This window comes from Neopelma chrysocephalum, unplaced genomic scaffold, assembly GCF_003984885.1.
Source record: "Neopelma chrysocephalum unplaced genomic scaffold, ASM398488v2 Primary Assembly neopelma1_23, whole genome shotgun sequence".
Taxonomy (NCBI): domain Eukaryota; kingdom Metazoa; phylum Chordata; class Aves; order Passeriformes; family Pipridae; genus Neopelma; species Neopelma chrysocephalum.
Window position 1 is genome coordinate 11887656 of NW_020897691.1, and position 16062 is coordinate 11903717.

The following is a 16062-nucleotide window of genomic DNA, read 5'->3' on the forward strand; positions in this document are numbered from 1 at the left end:
GTATATTCATAAAGTACCATTTTACTGATTTTTGACTCTTACTGACATTACAAATTAATGCTGCTATGAGAAGAGACATTAGATCCCATTTTAATTTGCTGTTCCCCTTCCCTCCTACCACCCCTCCCTTTTCCAAAAGAAAATTAACTTTGTGTGGCATCCCTTTTGTAGGTTTTTTAAAAAATTCTGAATGTAGACAAGTAAAAGACCTCATAATTTGAGGGAAGACGGTAGACAAGTTGTAGGAAGATGACTAGTTACTTGATTTTTCTCTTATCCAAAAAGTATTCTGTGTATTTGACCCTTTTGGTTTTCATCAGAGTTGTGCGCTGTGTAGTATCTGGTATCAGTTTTTGCAACAAGGAGATAATCCACTCGTATTTCTTGTCTACAGTCCACATTCTATAAAGGTGATGGGATTACATATGCTTTATCTCTGTGAAGAGAAGCCATTCCCTTAATTATAATTATCTTGTCTACAGAATTGTAGTTTTGGTGTGTTAGTTGCTCTGCAGATGTAGTGTCTGTTCAGACCAGACCAAAACTTGAAATAAAGAGAAACAGCTTGTTCCTCATAAAGACACGGAGTCTTGGAAAAATGTGTAAGACCTGGAGTGGTGGAACACAGTCATAAAGAACAGTTGTGCTAGTGTGTGTTTTTGAGGAAGTTCTGCATGTTCTTATTAATATACAGTGTGGTGTACTGCACAGCTGTGTTCTGATTAAAGTGCCAGTTCCATATCCTCTTCATTACTATAACTAAATTTGTTATAGCTAAGCCTGATGATGATAAATAAATAAAAAGTACTGATTAAGCCACTGCCATAGGCACTGAACTGTGAATAAGTCATAATATTAATTCTAGTTAATCAATTTTATTTGTTGTCACAGTTTACACTGAGCCATAAGCAAGGAAAACAACATCACAGTGATAGTTAGAATATTATTATAAAATGCCAAGCATTTAAATAATATATCTGTTGTCTTCCCCTGTGACAAAAGAAACAGATACTGAATAAGATTGCAATAAAAGAAAAGGGAACTCTATATCCAGAATTAAGTGTATTAAAATCCATGGAAATGCAAATTAGTTTGAAATGACTGTCATGCCAGTGTTGAAGTAACTTGATTTTATGTCTAAGGGCCTACTCTTTTCTGAAGTGATTAGCATACTTGGTTTTATAGATGGTCTTAGCCTGAAATGGAGTCAGCAATTTGAATGCAAGTCATAACCTCCATAAATGAAATACAGATATCTTGTCTACAAAACTAAAATCTTTTAATCATGCTGTTCAGAATTCAGGGGAAATCTGAACTTTACCATGAAATTAAATCATGTTTTATGTAGCCAATTTGTCCTGAATTATGCATTTCAAAACATCTTGATAGCAGTCACCTTTTAAAGTAACTTTTTTCTATGCTTTCTAATGCTTGTGAAGGGACTTGAGACATACTAGAGTTACTCATTTTATAGCAAAGTGTATCATACTGTGCTGTGTGAAAGGAAATCAAAAGCTAAACCTAGAAAAGCACTCATGGGCCTGAAACAGGTTGGATGTGGGGTAGAGTTATCCCAGTGATGCCTAGCTGTGTTGGCCTTGCCTTGTGGGCATCTTTTTCAGAACACTGAAGCACAGGTAAATTCAATGCTTATGCCCCAAATGCCTCTTATTTAAGAAAATCAGCTCCTAGAATTATAGGAACAATTTAGAGCAGGTACAAAAATGAGGTATTTCTTCAACTTAATATCCTTCAAAGCCTGATCTGGTAAGACAGTCACAGAGATGACCTTGTATGCACAAACAAGACTAGGTTGTTACAAAATTCAGGTGTTAGTGGCACCGTTTACCTTTATGCAGGGGTTGTTACAACCTGCCCCTGAAGGTGAGGGTAGCTGAGGTTCTTGTTAATAGATCCCTTAGGGCAGATTAGAGTGAAACAGCACTGAATGACTGGTGTGTGTGGGTGTATGTGTGTAAGTATCTGTCTATCTATATAGATAGATAGATATGTGCGTGTGTGTATGTGTAGGGCTTATTTTAGAAAAATTTGGTTGTAAGTGAAAGGCAGTATTTTGGTTATTATTTATGGAAATGCAACAATATAAAAGTATAAATATAGCACTTAAGAAAATACATAAGGAAGAGAAAGAAAGGATAAGAGTAGAAAGATGTCACCACCTGTGGATCCAGCAACGAGACTCGATTGTTGCAATTTCAATGTCTTTTGGTCAAAGTCTGTTGGCTGCGGTCTTGATCCGTCAGGGTGGGGGAAATCCCCAAAATACAGAGTTCAATGAGTTAATATACCTTCAGGTTTGTGGTACCTCCCCCGGGGGAGGAGTTTTAAACTGCCTGATTCAACACTGTGGATCTGTTGCAACACTGTGGATCATGCGCAGTCCTCTTCTGAAAAGCCCCAGAAATGAGTCTGGGGGTTCTTCGGGGATCTTTGATGGTTTATGACACCTAAGACATGACAGTTGTGTCTCACGTCAGCACAGTTGAGCCAGTTATGCCCCATCAGAAGGAATGAAAACCTTCAGACCTATGTTCTGATATGTTCAGAATGTTCTGATACTCTACCAGAATTGAGTTTTGGCCTGAGCCAGTTGTGTGAGGTAGGACATTGGCATGATAAAAAGCATTACCCCACCTCCACGGGATCTGTTTTGTATTGGCCTTCTCCCTTATCTGGCTCAAAACATACCTTGTTGCTAAACAGAGGTTAGTTGGCTGTGGTCATCCTCTGGTGGTTGGTGCTCATCCCCTCTGCACCTGGGCTGTTCCTATGCAGATCACAGGTTTTGCCACCACATATCTAAAAACTCTCCTTCTCCCCTTTGGTTGGTGAGTGCAAACCCGGCCTCAGCAAAGCACCTGCTGCTTTTGCAAATGGCCGATTGCTTGAGTCCTTAACCTTTGACATTTCAGTCTCTCACGAGGGGCCTCCTCAAGAGTTTCTGTCAGAAAACGGGTGATTTAGGTTCCAAATGCTCCTTTAGCCTGAGTTGGTTCACCTTTTCTGTGTTTTTCTTTTTGTGAAAACCATGAAGATTGACTTAAAGTATTTTCCAATTGTGCCAATATGTAGAAAATGTTTCAAGAGTAATTCAAAATAATTCAAATTTGTGCACAAATAAGAGAGAGATATGATGGGGAAAAAAGGCTGAGCTGCAGTCTATAAAACACTGCTTTAGGAGAAGAAAAAGAATATTTGATACTAGATTATAAGGAAAGTATCTCTGTGCTAATAAATCGTGTTATGCCACAAAAATTATCTGAGGGCTAGAGCACCTCTACTGTATGGAAAAACTGAGAGAGGTTGTTCAGCCTGGAGAAGAGAAGGCTCTAGGGAGACATAATTGTGGCCTTTCAATACTTAGAGGGGGCTTATAAGAAGGATGAGGACAGACTTTCTAGTAGGGCCTATTGTGATAGGACAAGGGGTAATGCATTTAAATTGAAAAGAGGGTAAATTTAGACTGGAAATCAGAAAGACATTTTTTTACAATGTGGATGGTGAGACACTGGAACAGGCTGCCTAGAGAGCTGGTGGATGCCCCAGCCCTGGAAACATTCAAGTTCAGGTTGGATGTGGCTCTGAGCAACCTGTTCTAGTTAAAAATGACCTTAAAAGGTAGGTCCCTTATAACCTAAACAATGCCATGATTCATTGAGTGGTTTGGATCAATCCCTTCCTGTATATGCAGTACCTTGATAGGAAAGACAGGATCCTGAATTGCCTGGCATAATCTTAATTCTTTAACGTTAACTATGTTCTTATGTAAAATGCTTTAAGAATCATCTTTTCATTTCTTTTATGTGTAGTAAGCAGGGAGGAAAAAGCAAACCCTAGAAACACCATGCATGCAACATAATCTTAAATGAATCTCAAATGAATCTGAATAATGCACCTGATGCAGCGTTTCCTGCATTTCTTAATGGCTTTGGCTTGTGAATGCTGTGGTGGGTATGTAAAGTTGAGAGTAACCACAGAATTCAGAAAAAAATAGCAAAGAGTAATTTTGTTTAGTTGTTTTCCTTCTAAAAAGAAGTCTTTGATATCCTATTACGTTTCCTTTTGGAACATAGGAATATTCTTGCTGAAATTGGTATGCTTTTGTCTGTCAGCATTTCTGATTATGTGTAAAATCAAAAAATGGATGATATAGCAATCTATTTTCCTCAGATACTGTAGTGTGTAATCTTGATTTTACAGTTTTATATAGGTGCAGTAACTGAAAAAAAGGTTTGAGCACCTTATGAAGTTAGTTTCTTACCAATGTCTTGCTGGTGGCTCTTTAGCTTTAGACTTTTGTGTTGATTAGTTGAGAAATGTATTCTTAGTAAAAATGTGGAATAGATTCTGGGGTGTTTTTTAATTTTTTTTTTTTTTAAAGAATTTATCTAGTATCCTTGGAGTTTGTGTCTTTCTGTGGGAATGGGAGGGAATCACAGAACATGCTGAGTTGGAAGGGACCCATCAAAATCATCAAGTCCCTGTGCAGAACACTCCAAGAATCACACCATGTGCCTGAGAGCACTGTCCAAATGCTTTTTGAACTCAGACAGGCTTGGTGCTGTGACCACTACCCTGGGGAGCCTGTTCCAGCACCCAACCACCCTTAGGGGGAAGAACCTTTTTCTAATATCCAACCTAAATCTCCACTGGCACAACTTCAGGCCATTCCCTCTGATCCTGTCACTGGTCACCACAGAGAAGAGATCAGTGCCTGCCCCTCCTCTTCCCCTCATGAGGAAGTTGTAGACTGCAATGAGGTCTCTCCTCAGTCTCCTCTTCTCCAGGCTGAACAGACCAAGTGACCTCAGCCACTCCTCGTACGCCTTCCCCTCAAGGCCCTTCAGCATCTTCATTGCCCTGCTTTGGACACTCTCTAAGAGCTTAATATCATTCCTATATTATGGTGCCTCAAACTGCACACCATATTCAAGATGAGGCCCCACCAGTGCAGAGCAGAGTGGGACAATCACCTCCCTCAACTGCCTGGTGATGCTTTGCCTGATGCCCCCAGGACACAGTTGGCCCTCCTGGCTGCCAGGGCACTGCTGACTCATTCAACTTACCGTCAACCAGGGCCTCCAGGTCCTTTTCTGTGGCACTGCTTTCCAGCATCTCATTCCCCAGTCTGTACAAACATCCAGGGTTGCCCCATCCCAGGTGCAGTATCCGGCACTTCCTTTTGTTGAATTTCATATGGTTGGTGATAGCCTAGCCCTCTAATTCGACAAAGTTTCTCTAGGGGAAAGTTTTTCTGCCTTAGAGGGAATCAACAGCTCCTCCCAGTTTTGTATTGTCTGCAAACTTGCTTAGTATCCCCTCCAGTCCTGCATCCAACTGACTTATGAAGATATGGATTAACCATAGCACAAGTAGTTGAATTGACTGTTGTCTCTGGACATGTTGTCTAATGGTGACTTACAGAAGTGAATCAATGGGCTGATGGCTTCTCTGGGTATTGCCTACAATGGGAATGCTCTAGCTTCATCTCTCTGTCCAAAGACTTTTTAAAATTGTTTCTAATCCTTGTAAAGAAAAATATTTAAAATTGAATGATGTGACATGCAATTATCGCATCTGAATTAAATTATTACTGTGGAATATTCATGAGGCTTGGATTTTTATTGTACATCTTTGGTTTATTGCCTTTGTGTAACTGCAACTCATATCAATTTGAATTATAAGGTGTCTAGTTTGCATTATTTGCAATATGTTAATTGCAGACCTTGGCTTGTATATTGGCTTATCTTAGATTTTGTGTTTTTGTGTACTGCTTCATTTAGTCGATATATTTCCCATGCAGACATGGGTTGTGATGTATTCAGATTGCAAGACTGGCACGATCTTCTCTGCCTAAAATGCATGAAATTGTTTAAATGTTTCTGTAGTTCAAAACTTTTGGATGAAATGGTTTCATGTTTGACATGAAATTATAGTAGTAACTGGTAAAAAAATACCTTCACAGGGAAAATGTATCTTCCACCTGCTCTGTTCCGAGAGATTTGCCTTAAGGAATGGAAAGTTCAGTGTAATCCTCATTTATTGTCGGTTCCAGAATCAGCAGCATGTTTTCATACAGAAGTTCAGATATGTTTATTGAATTTTAACCCTACCACTCAATTATGGAGAGCTCAAAGATGTAAGGATTGGATACCCGATCCTAAAGGTGCTTCACCTCTGAATGACCGACACTTTTCTGGAGCTCTCTGACTTGAAGAGGTTGACTCCTTATGTGGTTACCGACAATTTATATGTGTGCTAATCACATCTTTAAATTTTTGCCAAGCAGCCCCCTCTCACCCTGCATAGAGCTGTCGTGCAGCCTGGCCCCACTGGTGCTGAGGGAATGGAGGGCTTTCCATTGGGCTGCTCCTCACTGCCCAGAAAGTCCCGTGGGACAAAATCTATGTGCTCCAGGCAGCTGCTGCTTTAGAAAAAGCTGAGGGACATAGTAAGCTTAATTCAGATTTAGTCATTTTACAGCTTGTAACTTTGACTTGGGAGTGGAAACCATAGGAACACAAGGAGTGTTTTGGGTAGACAAACAAAATGGCCTTTGCATTTTCTGATCCCAGCCACAAATCCTTAAAACATGGAGGACTATTTTGTGTATGTTGAGAGCTGTAGTAGCTCAAATAACCTTGAGTGTTCTGGGCCAGACTGAATACATCCCAACTGGAGTGAGAAGAAGGATGTGTATTGGAAGTTTTGATTTCTCCTGTCTGTTAGCTCCCTGTCATCTGCCCACTTCCCTGTGGAAGGAGCCCTGGAAAGTCACCACAGCAGCAACAGCAACTGAAGCTAGAGGGGTTTAGTCTGCTCCTGGATGCACTGACCTCAATGGGATCTGCTGGTGGATTTTTTTAATATTATAATTTCAATGGACACAGTAAATACATGGCATGTTTAGAGAATGATAGATATTTTCTCTAATAGTGTTTTCTTTTTGCAGTCTAGAAAAAAAATTTAATGCTATCCAGAAAAAAAACATTGATAGATTAGTAATCATTAGTCTGACAGATTGTTTTGAATGAAGTTTGGTTATTTGTTTTAGGACACTTTACATCCACTTTTTTCAGTTCTATATCTCTCATTCAGGACTAAAGTTTAGCTACATTACTCTCAAGAAGTCTAGCAGCAGCAGGACTTTATAGATCAATTTCTCAACTGCAGTTGTTGTATTTGAATTATCTTTTTGCCCCTTTTTGCTGGGGAGGGCCAACCAAAATAACTGTTCAAAAGCACATTTTGAATAAGTTTTTTGCTTGTATAAGAAATGTTTGTTCTGGCAACACCATTCACATTGTGAAATATTATAAATGAAGAGGTGACTCTGGAGACTTTTATTGTGGGTGTCTTTGTATGAACTTTCATTATTTAGTTGATATCAGTAGAATGACTCTTGCAAATCCTAGTAGTATGATACAGTATGAAAGAAAAGACCCGAACTTATTAAAATCATTTGATTAATGTGTTTTCTTCTCTTTTCTTCTTGTTTTTACCAAAAAAACCCTGTGATAAGAAAGAAAAAGTAATGATCAATAAAATAATGTAATAGAAATTATTTGTACTATCCTTACCTATATTTTCAGTTAGAGATGTGATACTATCATGTTTCATTTGAAATAACTACCATGCAGGAAATGTTCCTAATTGCACAACTGCGAGCAGTTCAGCAAATTGTTGGCTACTTCATTTTGGAAGAGTTATAACTGTTGACATAAAACTGTCAGTTTACTAATTAGGCTGGGCACTCTTAGAGGAAAATTTCATCTCTAAGAAACCACTGTAAATCAAACCAGTAGGTTCAATCCAACGAATACTCAAAGCATGTGATTGACTCTACTTCAGTATTATTTCTCATATGAATAAAGCTATCCATGTACTTTATTTATTGGTCTAATGACCAAAGTTAATAACAAGAAAAACCTTCCTTCTGATAGGTTCTGTGGATTCTCATGCTGTGTAGACTGAGCGGTTAACTCCAGTCTTCCCATTCCTATTTCATGAACCCCTTTAAAACCAACCCCAAGACTAATTTAGTAGTCTTTTCTAAACTGTGCTCTCTGCTGTATGGGAGATTCCATGTCAAAGTCAGTCCACCGTAAGTTGGTTAGTTTTACCTGCAATAAAGCGTCCGTGTGTCCTAGTCAGTTGGTATCATTCTTGGCAGAAATATATAAAAAAAAATAGCTTTGGAACAAAAAAATCCTCTTTTAGATCTGCAAAATTGTGGGTAAACTGTAATTATATATGCCTCTGTGATAAGCTTTGTGGTTAAGCAGAAGATTTTTGGTCTAAGAAGTTGCCAATCTGGCAGTCTTTACCTGCCGTAGATTATCTAACATAATAAATTTTCAAGTGTTTTAAATAGAACATCTGCAAAAGGCAACTGTTTTTATATTCTCTCTCTCATGGTGAATGCTGTTGGCCTGGGCTTTGGGAATTTGGGTAAATGCATTTTGTGCTAAACTGGATGCTGGGGTTTGAAGAGTTTTACTTAGGAACAACATAATCTATATGATATTTGCGCATTCAGTAGAAATCGTAGAATCATAGATTGGGTTTGGTTGGAAGGAACCTTAAAGATCATCTAGTTCTAACCCTGGGCAGGGACACCTCCCAGTAGACCAGGTTGCTCAAAGCCCCATCCAGCCTGGTCTTGAACAATTCCAGGGATGGGGCACCCACAGTTTCTCTGGACCACCTGTGTAAGTGCCTCACCACCCACACAGTAAAGAATTTCTTCCATAATCTAACCTAAATTTCCCCTCTTTGAGTTTGAACCCATTGCTCCTTTTCTACCACTACAATTCCTGATGAAGAGTGCCTCTCCAGCTTCCTTGTAGGCCCCCTTCAAATACTGGAATATCTATGGTGTCTCCATGCAACCTTCTCTTCTCCAGGCTGAACAGCCCCAACTTTCTCAGCCTGTCTTTTTAAGGAAGGTGCTCCAGTCTGCTTATCAGTTTTGTGGCCCTCCTCTGAACTTTCTCCAATGGTTCCATATTCTTCTTATGTTGGTGGCACCAGAACTGTCCACAGTATTTAGGTGGGGGTCTCACAAGAGCAGAGTAAAGGGGAGAATCACCTCCCTCGACCTGCTGATCATGGTCCTTTTGATGCAGCCCAGGATTCGTTTGGCTTTCTGAGCTGTGAGTGCACAGTGCTGGCTCCTGATGAGTTTTTTGTCAACTGTCACCCCCAAGTCTTTCTCCATAGGGCTGCTCTAGCAAATAGCTTATTTAATAGCATGGTCTAGTTGTATTCATGACTGTCAAGATAAAGAATAATGAAATAAATATGGAGCTTTACATGAATGCTATGATTCAAATAGATTTTTCTTTGGAATTGAAATAAAATATCCAGACTCTCTAGTATTAGAAATGTGCCATATGAATCTTTTCTGCTGAGTCTAATTGAGTGTTGCTCATGTAACAGCTAGATTTTTCTTAGTAAGTGCTTAAAAAGATGGTCAGATTGCTCTTTTAAATTAAGCCTGCTAAGAACTTATAATATCTGGATTGGTGTATTTAAAAGTCTTAATTTTTCATCTCCATTACTGCACTAAGAAAACAGGATGAAAGCTTTTATTTAAATGTGTTATATCCATACAATGCTCAGAAGAAACCATCTTAGCATTCATCAATGCCACTCTAATGACAAGTGTGAAATGTGAAAACAAATCATGTACAGAGTTAGGGATGCTGAGAAAAAAGTATGAATGCACTGGCCTACCAATGGTAACATCAGGCTTAATCAATAGCCTGATAGACAGATAAACTGCTTGATAGACATCTGTCTTACTGTCTCAAGATGCTGAAGTCATGCCAAGGAGTCCTCATAAAATGTTAAGCTCTTCAAATATGCTCACATAGACATGTCAGTAGCCATAATTTTGCAGAGGAGCCTGAGTGTTCACGTGGTTTGCATCAGGTTTAGCACATTTCTATTGACTTGTATGCTGATTTTTAAATTCTCTCAAGACCTGAAATTATTTCTTGCATAACTTTAAAAATCCTTCTGCATTAATACTTGTTCCTTGGTTGGGTCATTTGCTCAACATTTTAATGATTTATGTCTCTCATGTAGATAGTAGCAGGTACAAAGATGTGTTTTAATGATATTCTGATGCATATTGTTCACTAGGGGAGAATATAAAGCAGGGAAAATACAAAGCATTGAATACATGGATAGTTTTCAGTCTTTTAAATGATTCAGAGTCTTTGATCAATCACTGGTTTTTATTGCTGACCTCTGCTTCTGACCTTTCACTTACTTTACAGGTCAACAGTTCTATCAGCAACTGGATATTGAATAATTTTGTTATTTGAGATCTCTAGATGGTGCTTCTGGTTTTGAGGATTTTTTTTTTTTCACGTGGTCCTCGATGAAAATTCAGGTTTTGTTCTACAATAAAAAATGGAGTCTTGGCTACTGGAAGGAAAGTACACTGAGAGTAGAGTGTACTGTACTGTCCACTATAGTGGGCATTGATACGATAACCTGGTGGAATGTACACAGATTTCCAGTACTTCCCTCATACATTGAAAAAAACACCTCAGTCCCCCCTGTTCTCCATATGATGCATAGGAGTTTCAGTTCAAGTTTAATATGCCATTTTCCAACTTTTTTTTTATGTCTTCCGCCTCAAAAAGGGAAGGAACAACTGCCATATGCCCAAAGCGTAGAAATTTCCATACCTTTTTATTTGGGAAATACTCAACTATGTTTGGTATGACTTTTTCTATTCAGTGGTCTTCTTTCTATTTCTTTCTTTATTCTGTCATTTTCCCATGTATACACCAGAAAAGTCTTCTGTGCTGTATCTCTTTTAATGCATAGCTTCCTCTGTGAGCCATTTGGCTGGGTACAAGAGGGCCAGTTGCTTTAATCTCGCAATCAGAAGACTTTGTTCCTCTCACAGTGTGTTCTTGATTAATGCAAACTAATAGTTGCAAACGCTGTAGTGCGCGTATTACAACACCAAAAGTGATTGGCTGGCCTGCAGTTTGACAGGCTCTTCTTAGACTTGAGAAAGAAGGATAGGAAAATTGCATTTCAAAGTGTTTATCTTGCCAGAATTCCTAATTGTATTTTGACGCAATTATAGCAATGACATTTAGTAGTGCTGTTGCTAAAGAAACATTAACATTTTGAATGCATAGTTTTTTTCAAGGACAAATGTCTTTTTTGCTATTTTAGTTTTGAAGGTAGAAAACTAAAATTCTCAAGCACACTAAATCTTTTGGGTGTGTTAAGTTAGCATTAATAACAAAATATGGCCCTGAATAATGCCAAGCACAGATGTGGGAAAGATTTTCCTCATTTTTCAAATGTGGAAAATGAGGCATAGTATAGGGTTTCTTTGTTTGGTTGGGGTTTATTGTTTTGTTAGTTTTTTCTCTCCACTCATCAATGCCAGACAGACACAAACCCAGTATATTCTATCACTTCGTTATTCCTGCTGGATTAATTCCTGTTTGTCCCTTAAGAACTTGATCTAACTTTTGCTAGAACAAAAAAACCCCAACAATATTGACTTAAAGCTGGGTCTGGTTAATGTTATCGAAAGAGTTAAATGAATCTGACTTTCTTATGGGTTTTGTGCCTATCATAACAGTTAAAATAAAGAAGTGATGAATAGGGTGAGGTTTTTAGGAGGTAAAAATAGGAAGTTGTTAGCTACAGGGTGAGTGAACAGTTGATAGTCACTGATAGTGTGGGACTGTGCTCCTAGTTCCCTGTATATATGCTTTTAGCATACCTTAAGTGGAAGATGACATTTTTATTTCAAACAGTGAGCTGCTTTGTGTGAAAAGTACTCTTGTATGCATGAGAAATGTTGTGAGGAAATTACTGCAGAGAGTGAGAGCACCATACCATGTAGCACACTAGCTTTCCCTTGGAGATAAGAACTTAAAAGGTGACTGCAAAATTCATATTATTGTTTTTACTGTTAATAAATAAAAAAGATATTGCCATACTAAGCATATTTGGTTGGACCTGATACAGTGCTAGTTGTAGTGGTTGAGTTCTAGCAGTACTCAGTATTGCATCAATTCATTTCTAATTTAGTTTCATTAAGGATACTTTTTTGATAATATTTTTCAAGTCAGCTTTTCATTTCTCAAGACTGGAATAATCAGCATAGTGACATTGTTTCAAAACCATTTTAAAAATGCACTTTTCTAGGATCTCACTCAACCTTATCAATTATCCTGCGCATATTTGTTTGGTTTTTTTTCTTGCTTGAGAATTATTATACCTTCTTAAATTTTTGTGATTATGTACCCAGACCTGCAAATTACTGAATACTTGAGAAGTTTTCACCTGAAATAACTTCAGTGAAGTGAAACATTAATTCCTTTAAAAAGTTTAGCTTGAAATATTTTCGGCACATAAAATAAAGATAACATATACCTGTGGAACTGTTTCTACAAGACTCTTTTAAATTATCTTGTCTGCATCTTGTTACTGTATTTGTGTGTATACTGGTGTAGCATCATTAACTTTGAGAGTCTCCTATTAATCACATGAGGAACAGGAAAATTTACTGTGGATGTTATCAGTACCAGTGAAAAAAAAACAAAGGAGTTTATGGTATGTGATTTGAGTAAATAAGTTTGTGGGGTTTTAATTTTACCGAGTGTTCTCCCCTGTCCCCATCCCCTCCTTGACCCCAAGTTATATAAAACATACTTGCTTCTTATTTCTCATCCATTTTTTTCTAGTATCCTCCTCCAGAATGGAAATTATGTAAGGATTATCTGAAGTTATAAAAACCTATTGAATTCCTTTAATTTAGAAAAATAGGTTTTCTAACAAATGTATATTGATAAATTTGAGTATGATGGAAGAGGGATAGATGTTAAAGAAATATTAACTTGTTAGTCTTGGCTGTCTTTAACAAGTCAGTGAGTTACATGTTTTCCTTATGGATTGAAATTCTGGGCCTGAAAAGGGAAAAAAAAAAACCTTTAAAAACTACGTGACCAAACAATGATAGCAGTATAACATGCTGTGGAAACTCAAAAGCTTGAAAGTGTAGGAAACACTATGATAATGGGATATTCAATTTTCTTTCTGGGTTTTTATTTTTTTACTTTTTTTTAATAATGACTGACAAATCTTGAAGTTAATGTAAATGTCCAGGAATCTACTAACAATTCTCATTTAACATTTTCGTTAGGTTGTATTATAGTTAAGGAAGACTTTATCTGGTGTCAAGAAATCTAATCTGTTTACAGTTTTTCTAACTGTTTGTTCTACTTCCAACTGTTGTCTTTTTTCCCTTTTTCCTCTTAGTCAGCTGCATGCCAATGTGTAAACAGTGTTGAATCAGAAGATGAGTCTTTGTAGCTTTTTAATTATGATTAAGTCAGTCTCTGTCTTAAGCTAAGAAAACATACCTACTATTTGGCTCCTGTTCACAACACTGACCTTAGGGTAGAGGGACCATATGTCCTATCTGTGACTGAGCTTTACTGGTGAATATTATTGTATACTCTGATTGAACTCTTTTGGTGTAATAATGACAAAACTGTCTAGCTAAAATCTAAAAGAAGTGGGGATACGAAAAGCAGCAATGAAATCAAATTTTATATGTTTACTTATGAAGTGAATTAAAACCTTAAATGCTTTGGGTTTGGTTTACAGGGCCCATCTTGCTGGGATGATGTGCTGATTCCCAACAGAATAAGAGGTGTTTGCCAGTCCCAAGGGTGCAATGGAAATGTAGCGGTAAGATTTTGTTGTTTCTCCAAGTACTGTGGCGCTTATAAGAATAATTCCTTGTAACAATTCTAACCATGTTAGAATTTCAGTAATAAATGTAAAGTGACATGTATGGTACTTCAAAAGAGCTGTTCAGCATCAGATAATATACCTCTGATGTCTGGCAAAATGGAGGAACTTGAGTCAGTTGCTGTTTGGAATGAAGGAGGAAATAATTTTATCTCATCTTTTGCACTGAAGTAGAACTCTTACATTTTCAAGCATGCATAGGTTAAATGCATAATGTAATACTTAAATGTTTATGCCGATGCTCATTTTAGAATTATTATGTATATCATTGCCCTGAAAGCTTCAAATTTCCATGTCATCTTGTATATCAGAACTTGCATATCTAATTTCCAGGCTTTGTCCACAGGAGTGGGTTCTTCACACTGATTACTTTACAATCTGTTCTCCCACGTCTTTTTGCTGCTCTTTCTTTTGTTTCCTGAAGTTATATCAATGAAAAGGCTGAGTAAGAAGGAGCACAGGTATCTCAAATTCTTAATCTCAAATTCTTAATGAAGATTTTTCAAAACATTATTTATGGATACTTACATCTTTTCATGTATTAGATATTTATAGTATTTAATACTAAAAAAGTCTTAAGAGATACTTCCTTCTCAGGAAAAAGCTTAATTTGAGTGTTCCTTCTGGACATAGATTTTTAAAGACAAATACAAAACTTCGTATGTATGGAAGGATTCTACTCATCAAAGATTTGCAGATTGGGACTATGTAAGAGCCTTATTTCAGAGTTTCTCACCTGCTCTGGTGCAGCCTTCTCTTTGTCTTCCCTAGCAAGATGGTTGTAAAGGGGCATGTCTATACAGTTCCATAGGTGTCTCCTGCTTGGCCACAGATGGTGTCAGGAAATACTTTTATTTAACTTTAGGCACCAAATGATTATTTAGCAGCATGGGATTTATGGCTGTGTCCATGTGCAGCCAACAGAAACTGCAGCTTTTGGGCTTCTGCGTCTTGATGTGCACCTTGTAATAGTGGCCCAGCCATGCTTTTGAAAGTGGCCAGTGTTAGACATTCAAGTGGTATTCTCAGAGTAGTACTGTTGTAGTGTAAAAGCAAGCACCACTCTGCCTCTGGGCAGATTGGCTGTTCTCTGCCCAGTTTTGGTATGCTTCAGGAACTGTTCTGGTTGCAAGAGGGTTGACTGCCTGACTTTGTTACCTCTTTGTTGTCACCGTGCCACTTCTGTCTCTGGGAAGAAGTCCTTCCTGTTTTCTCTTCTTTCTTTAAGGATGGCACAGGAACATGAAGAAGGTAAAATTTGCTTTTGACAAGGGGAGAAGTCTCTTTGGCAGGTATCCAGCTTGAGCCTTCATATACAAAAGCACGTGATTAAGATTCCCAGTTTTGTCACCTAGTGGGACTTGCAGAATATATCTGACTGACTTGCAGCTACCAACTTATGGCTTTTGTTATCCAACATATTTGTGAAAAAGGTACTGAAATAACAACACTTTTGGCAGCCCTGTCTCCTGTGCTACATCCCATTGCCTCAGAGAACCAGTTATTTTTTTAAAAGCAAAAAATGAAGCAAGATAGCATCCTTTGTGAAGAGAGAAGACAAAAAGCATTGACTATAAAACTAAAATCTCAACTGGCTAATGTTGTGGCAAACAACCAATACTCAGTCAACCAAGTCCCATGACTCCAGTTGCCGTCAGTGCCTCTGGCAAGTTGCATACTTAGCAGAGCCAAGGATCAGTATTATCTTTTGGTAAGGCATCACTGAACAAAATTCAGGCGACACCTTATATTAGTCAGACATGTTGCAGATGCAGCTTCAGACCACCTGAACTACAGGGATAAGGCTGTTACTGAAAAAATGTGCTGCTCCTTTATTTCCAAACTTTATTTCCAGACACACTTGCCCTTTATCAGCTACAAGCCACTGTATCAATTGTGTTAGAACTCAACCAGACTGAGGTGCAAGAACAGTCCAAATTTCTATGATTTTCAACCACAATTGCTGGCAATATACATCTAGTCAAGAAAAATTAGGCAATGAAATGAATTTGACCAAATTTTTTTTTTTTTTTTTTTATTCTGCCTATCTAGTGGGTGATTGTGCACCAGGTATTTGAATTGGTGGCTTCTTGAGGTCCTCTGGTTGCTGAAAGGCATTCTTGTTGTGCTTTTGGATGGTTTGTTTTTTTTCAGCCTCACTCACTGTGAAAACACATCTTTACTTCCTGGGAAATCTTCCAGTTCAAAGGATTAAATCACTGAGACTTTTGTTTT

At 37.9% G+C, this 16062-nt stretch overlaps 1 protein-coding gene across 5 annotated transcripts in view; it reads left to right on the forward strand.

The window, feature by feature from the left end:
- The window catches only part of PRKN (parkin RBR E3 ubiquitin protein ligase), a 726716-nt gene that overhangs the window by 310749 nt on the left and 399905 nt on the right, over nt 1-16062 (forward strand). For all 5 annotated transcript variants that reach the window (XM_027686963.1, XM_027686956.1, XM_027686979.1 and 2 more), the window contains exon 5: nt 13681-13764. In XM_027686963.1, coding sequence (XP_027542764.1) covers nt 13681-13764 — 84 coding nt within the window. The remainder of the gene's footprint in view (nt 1-13680; nt 13765-16062) is intronic.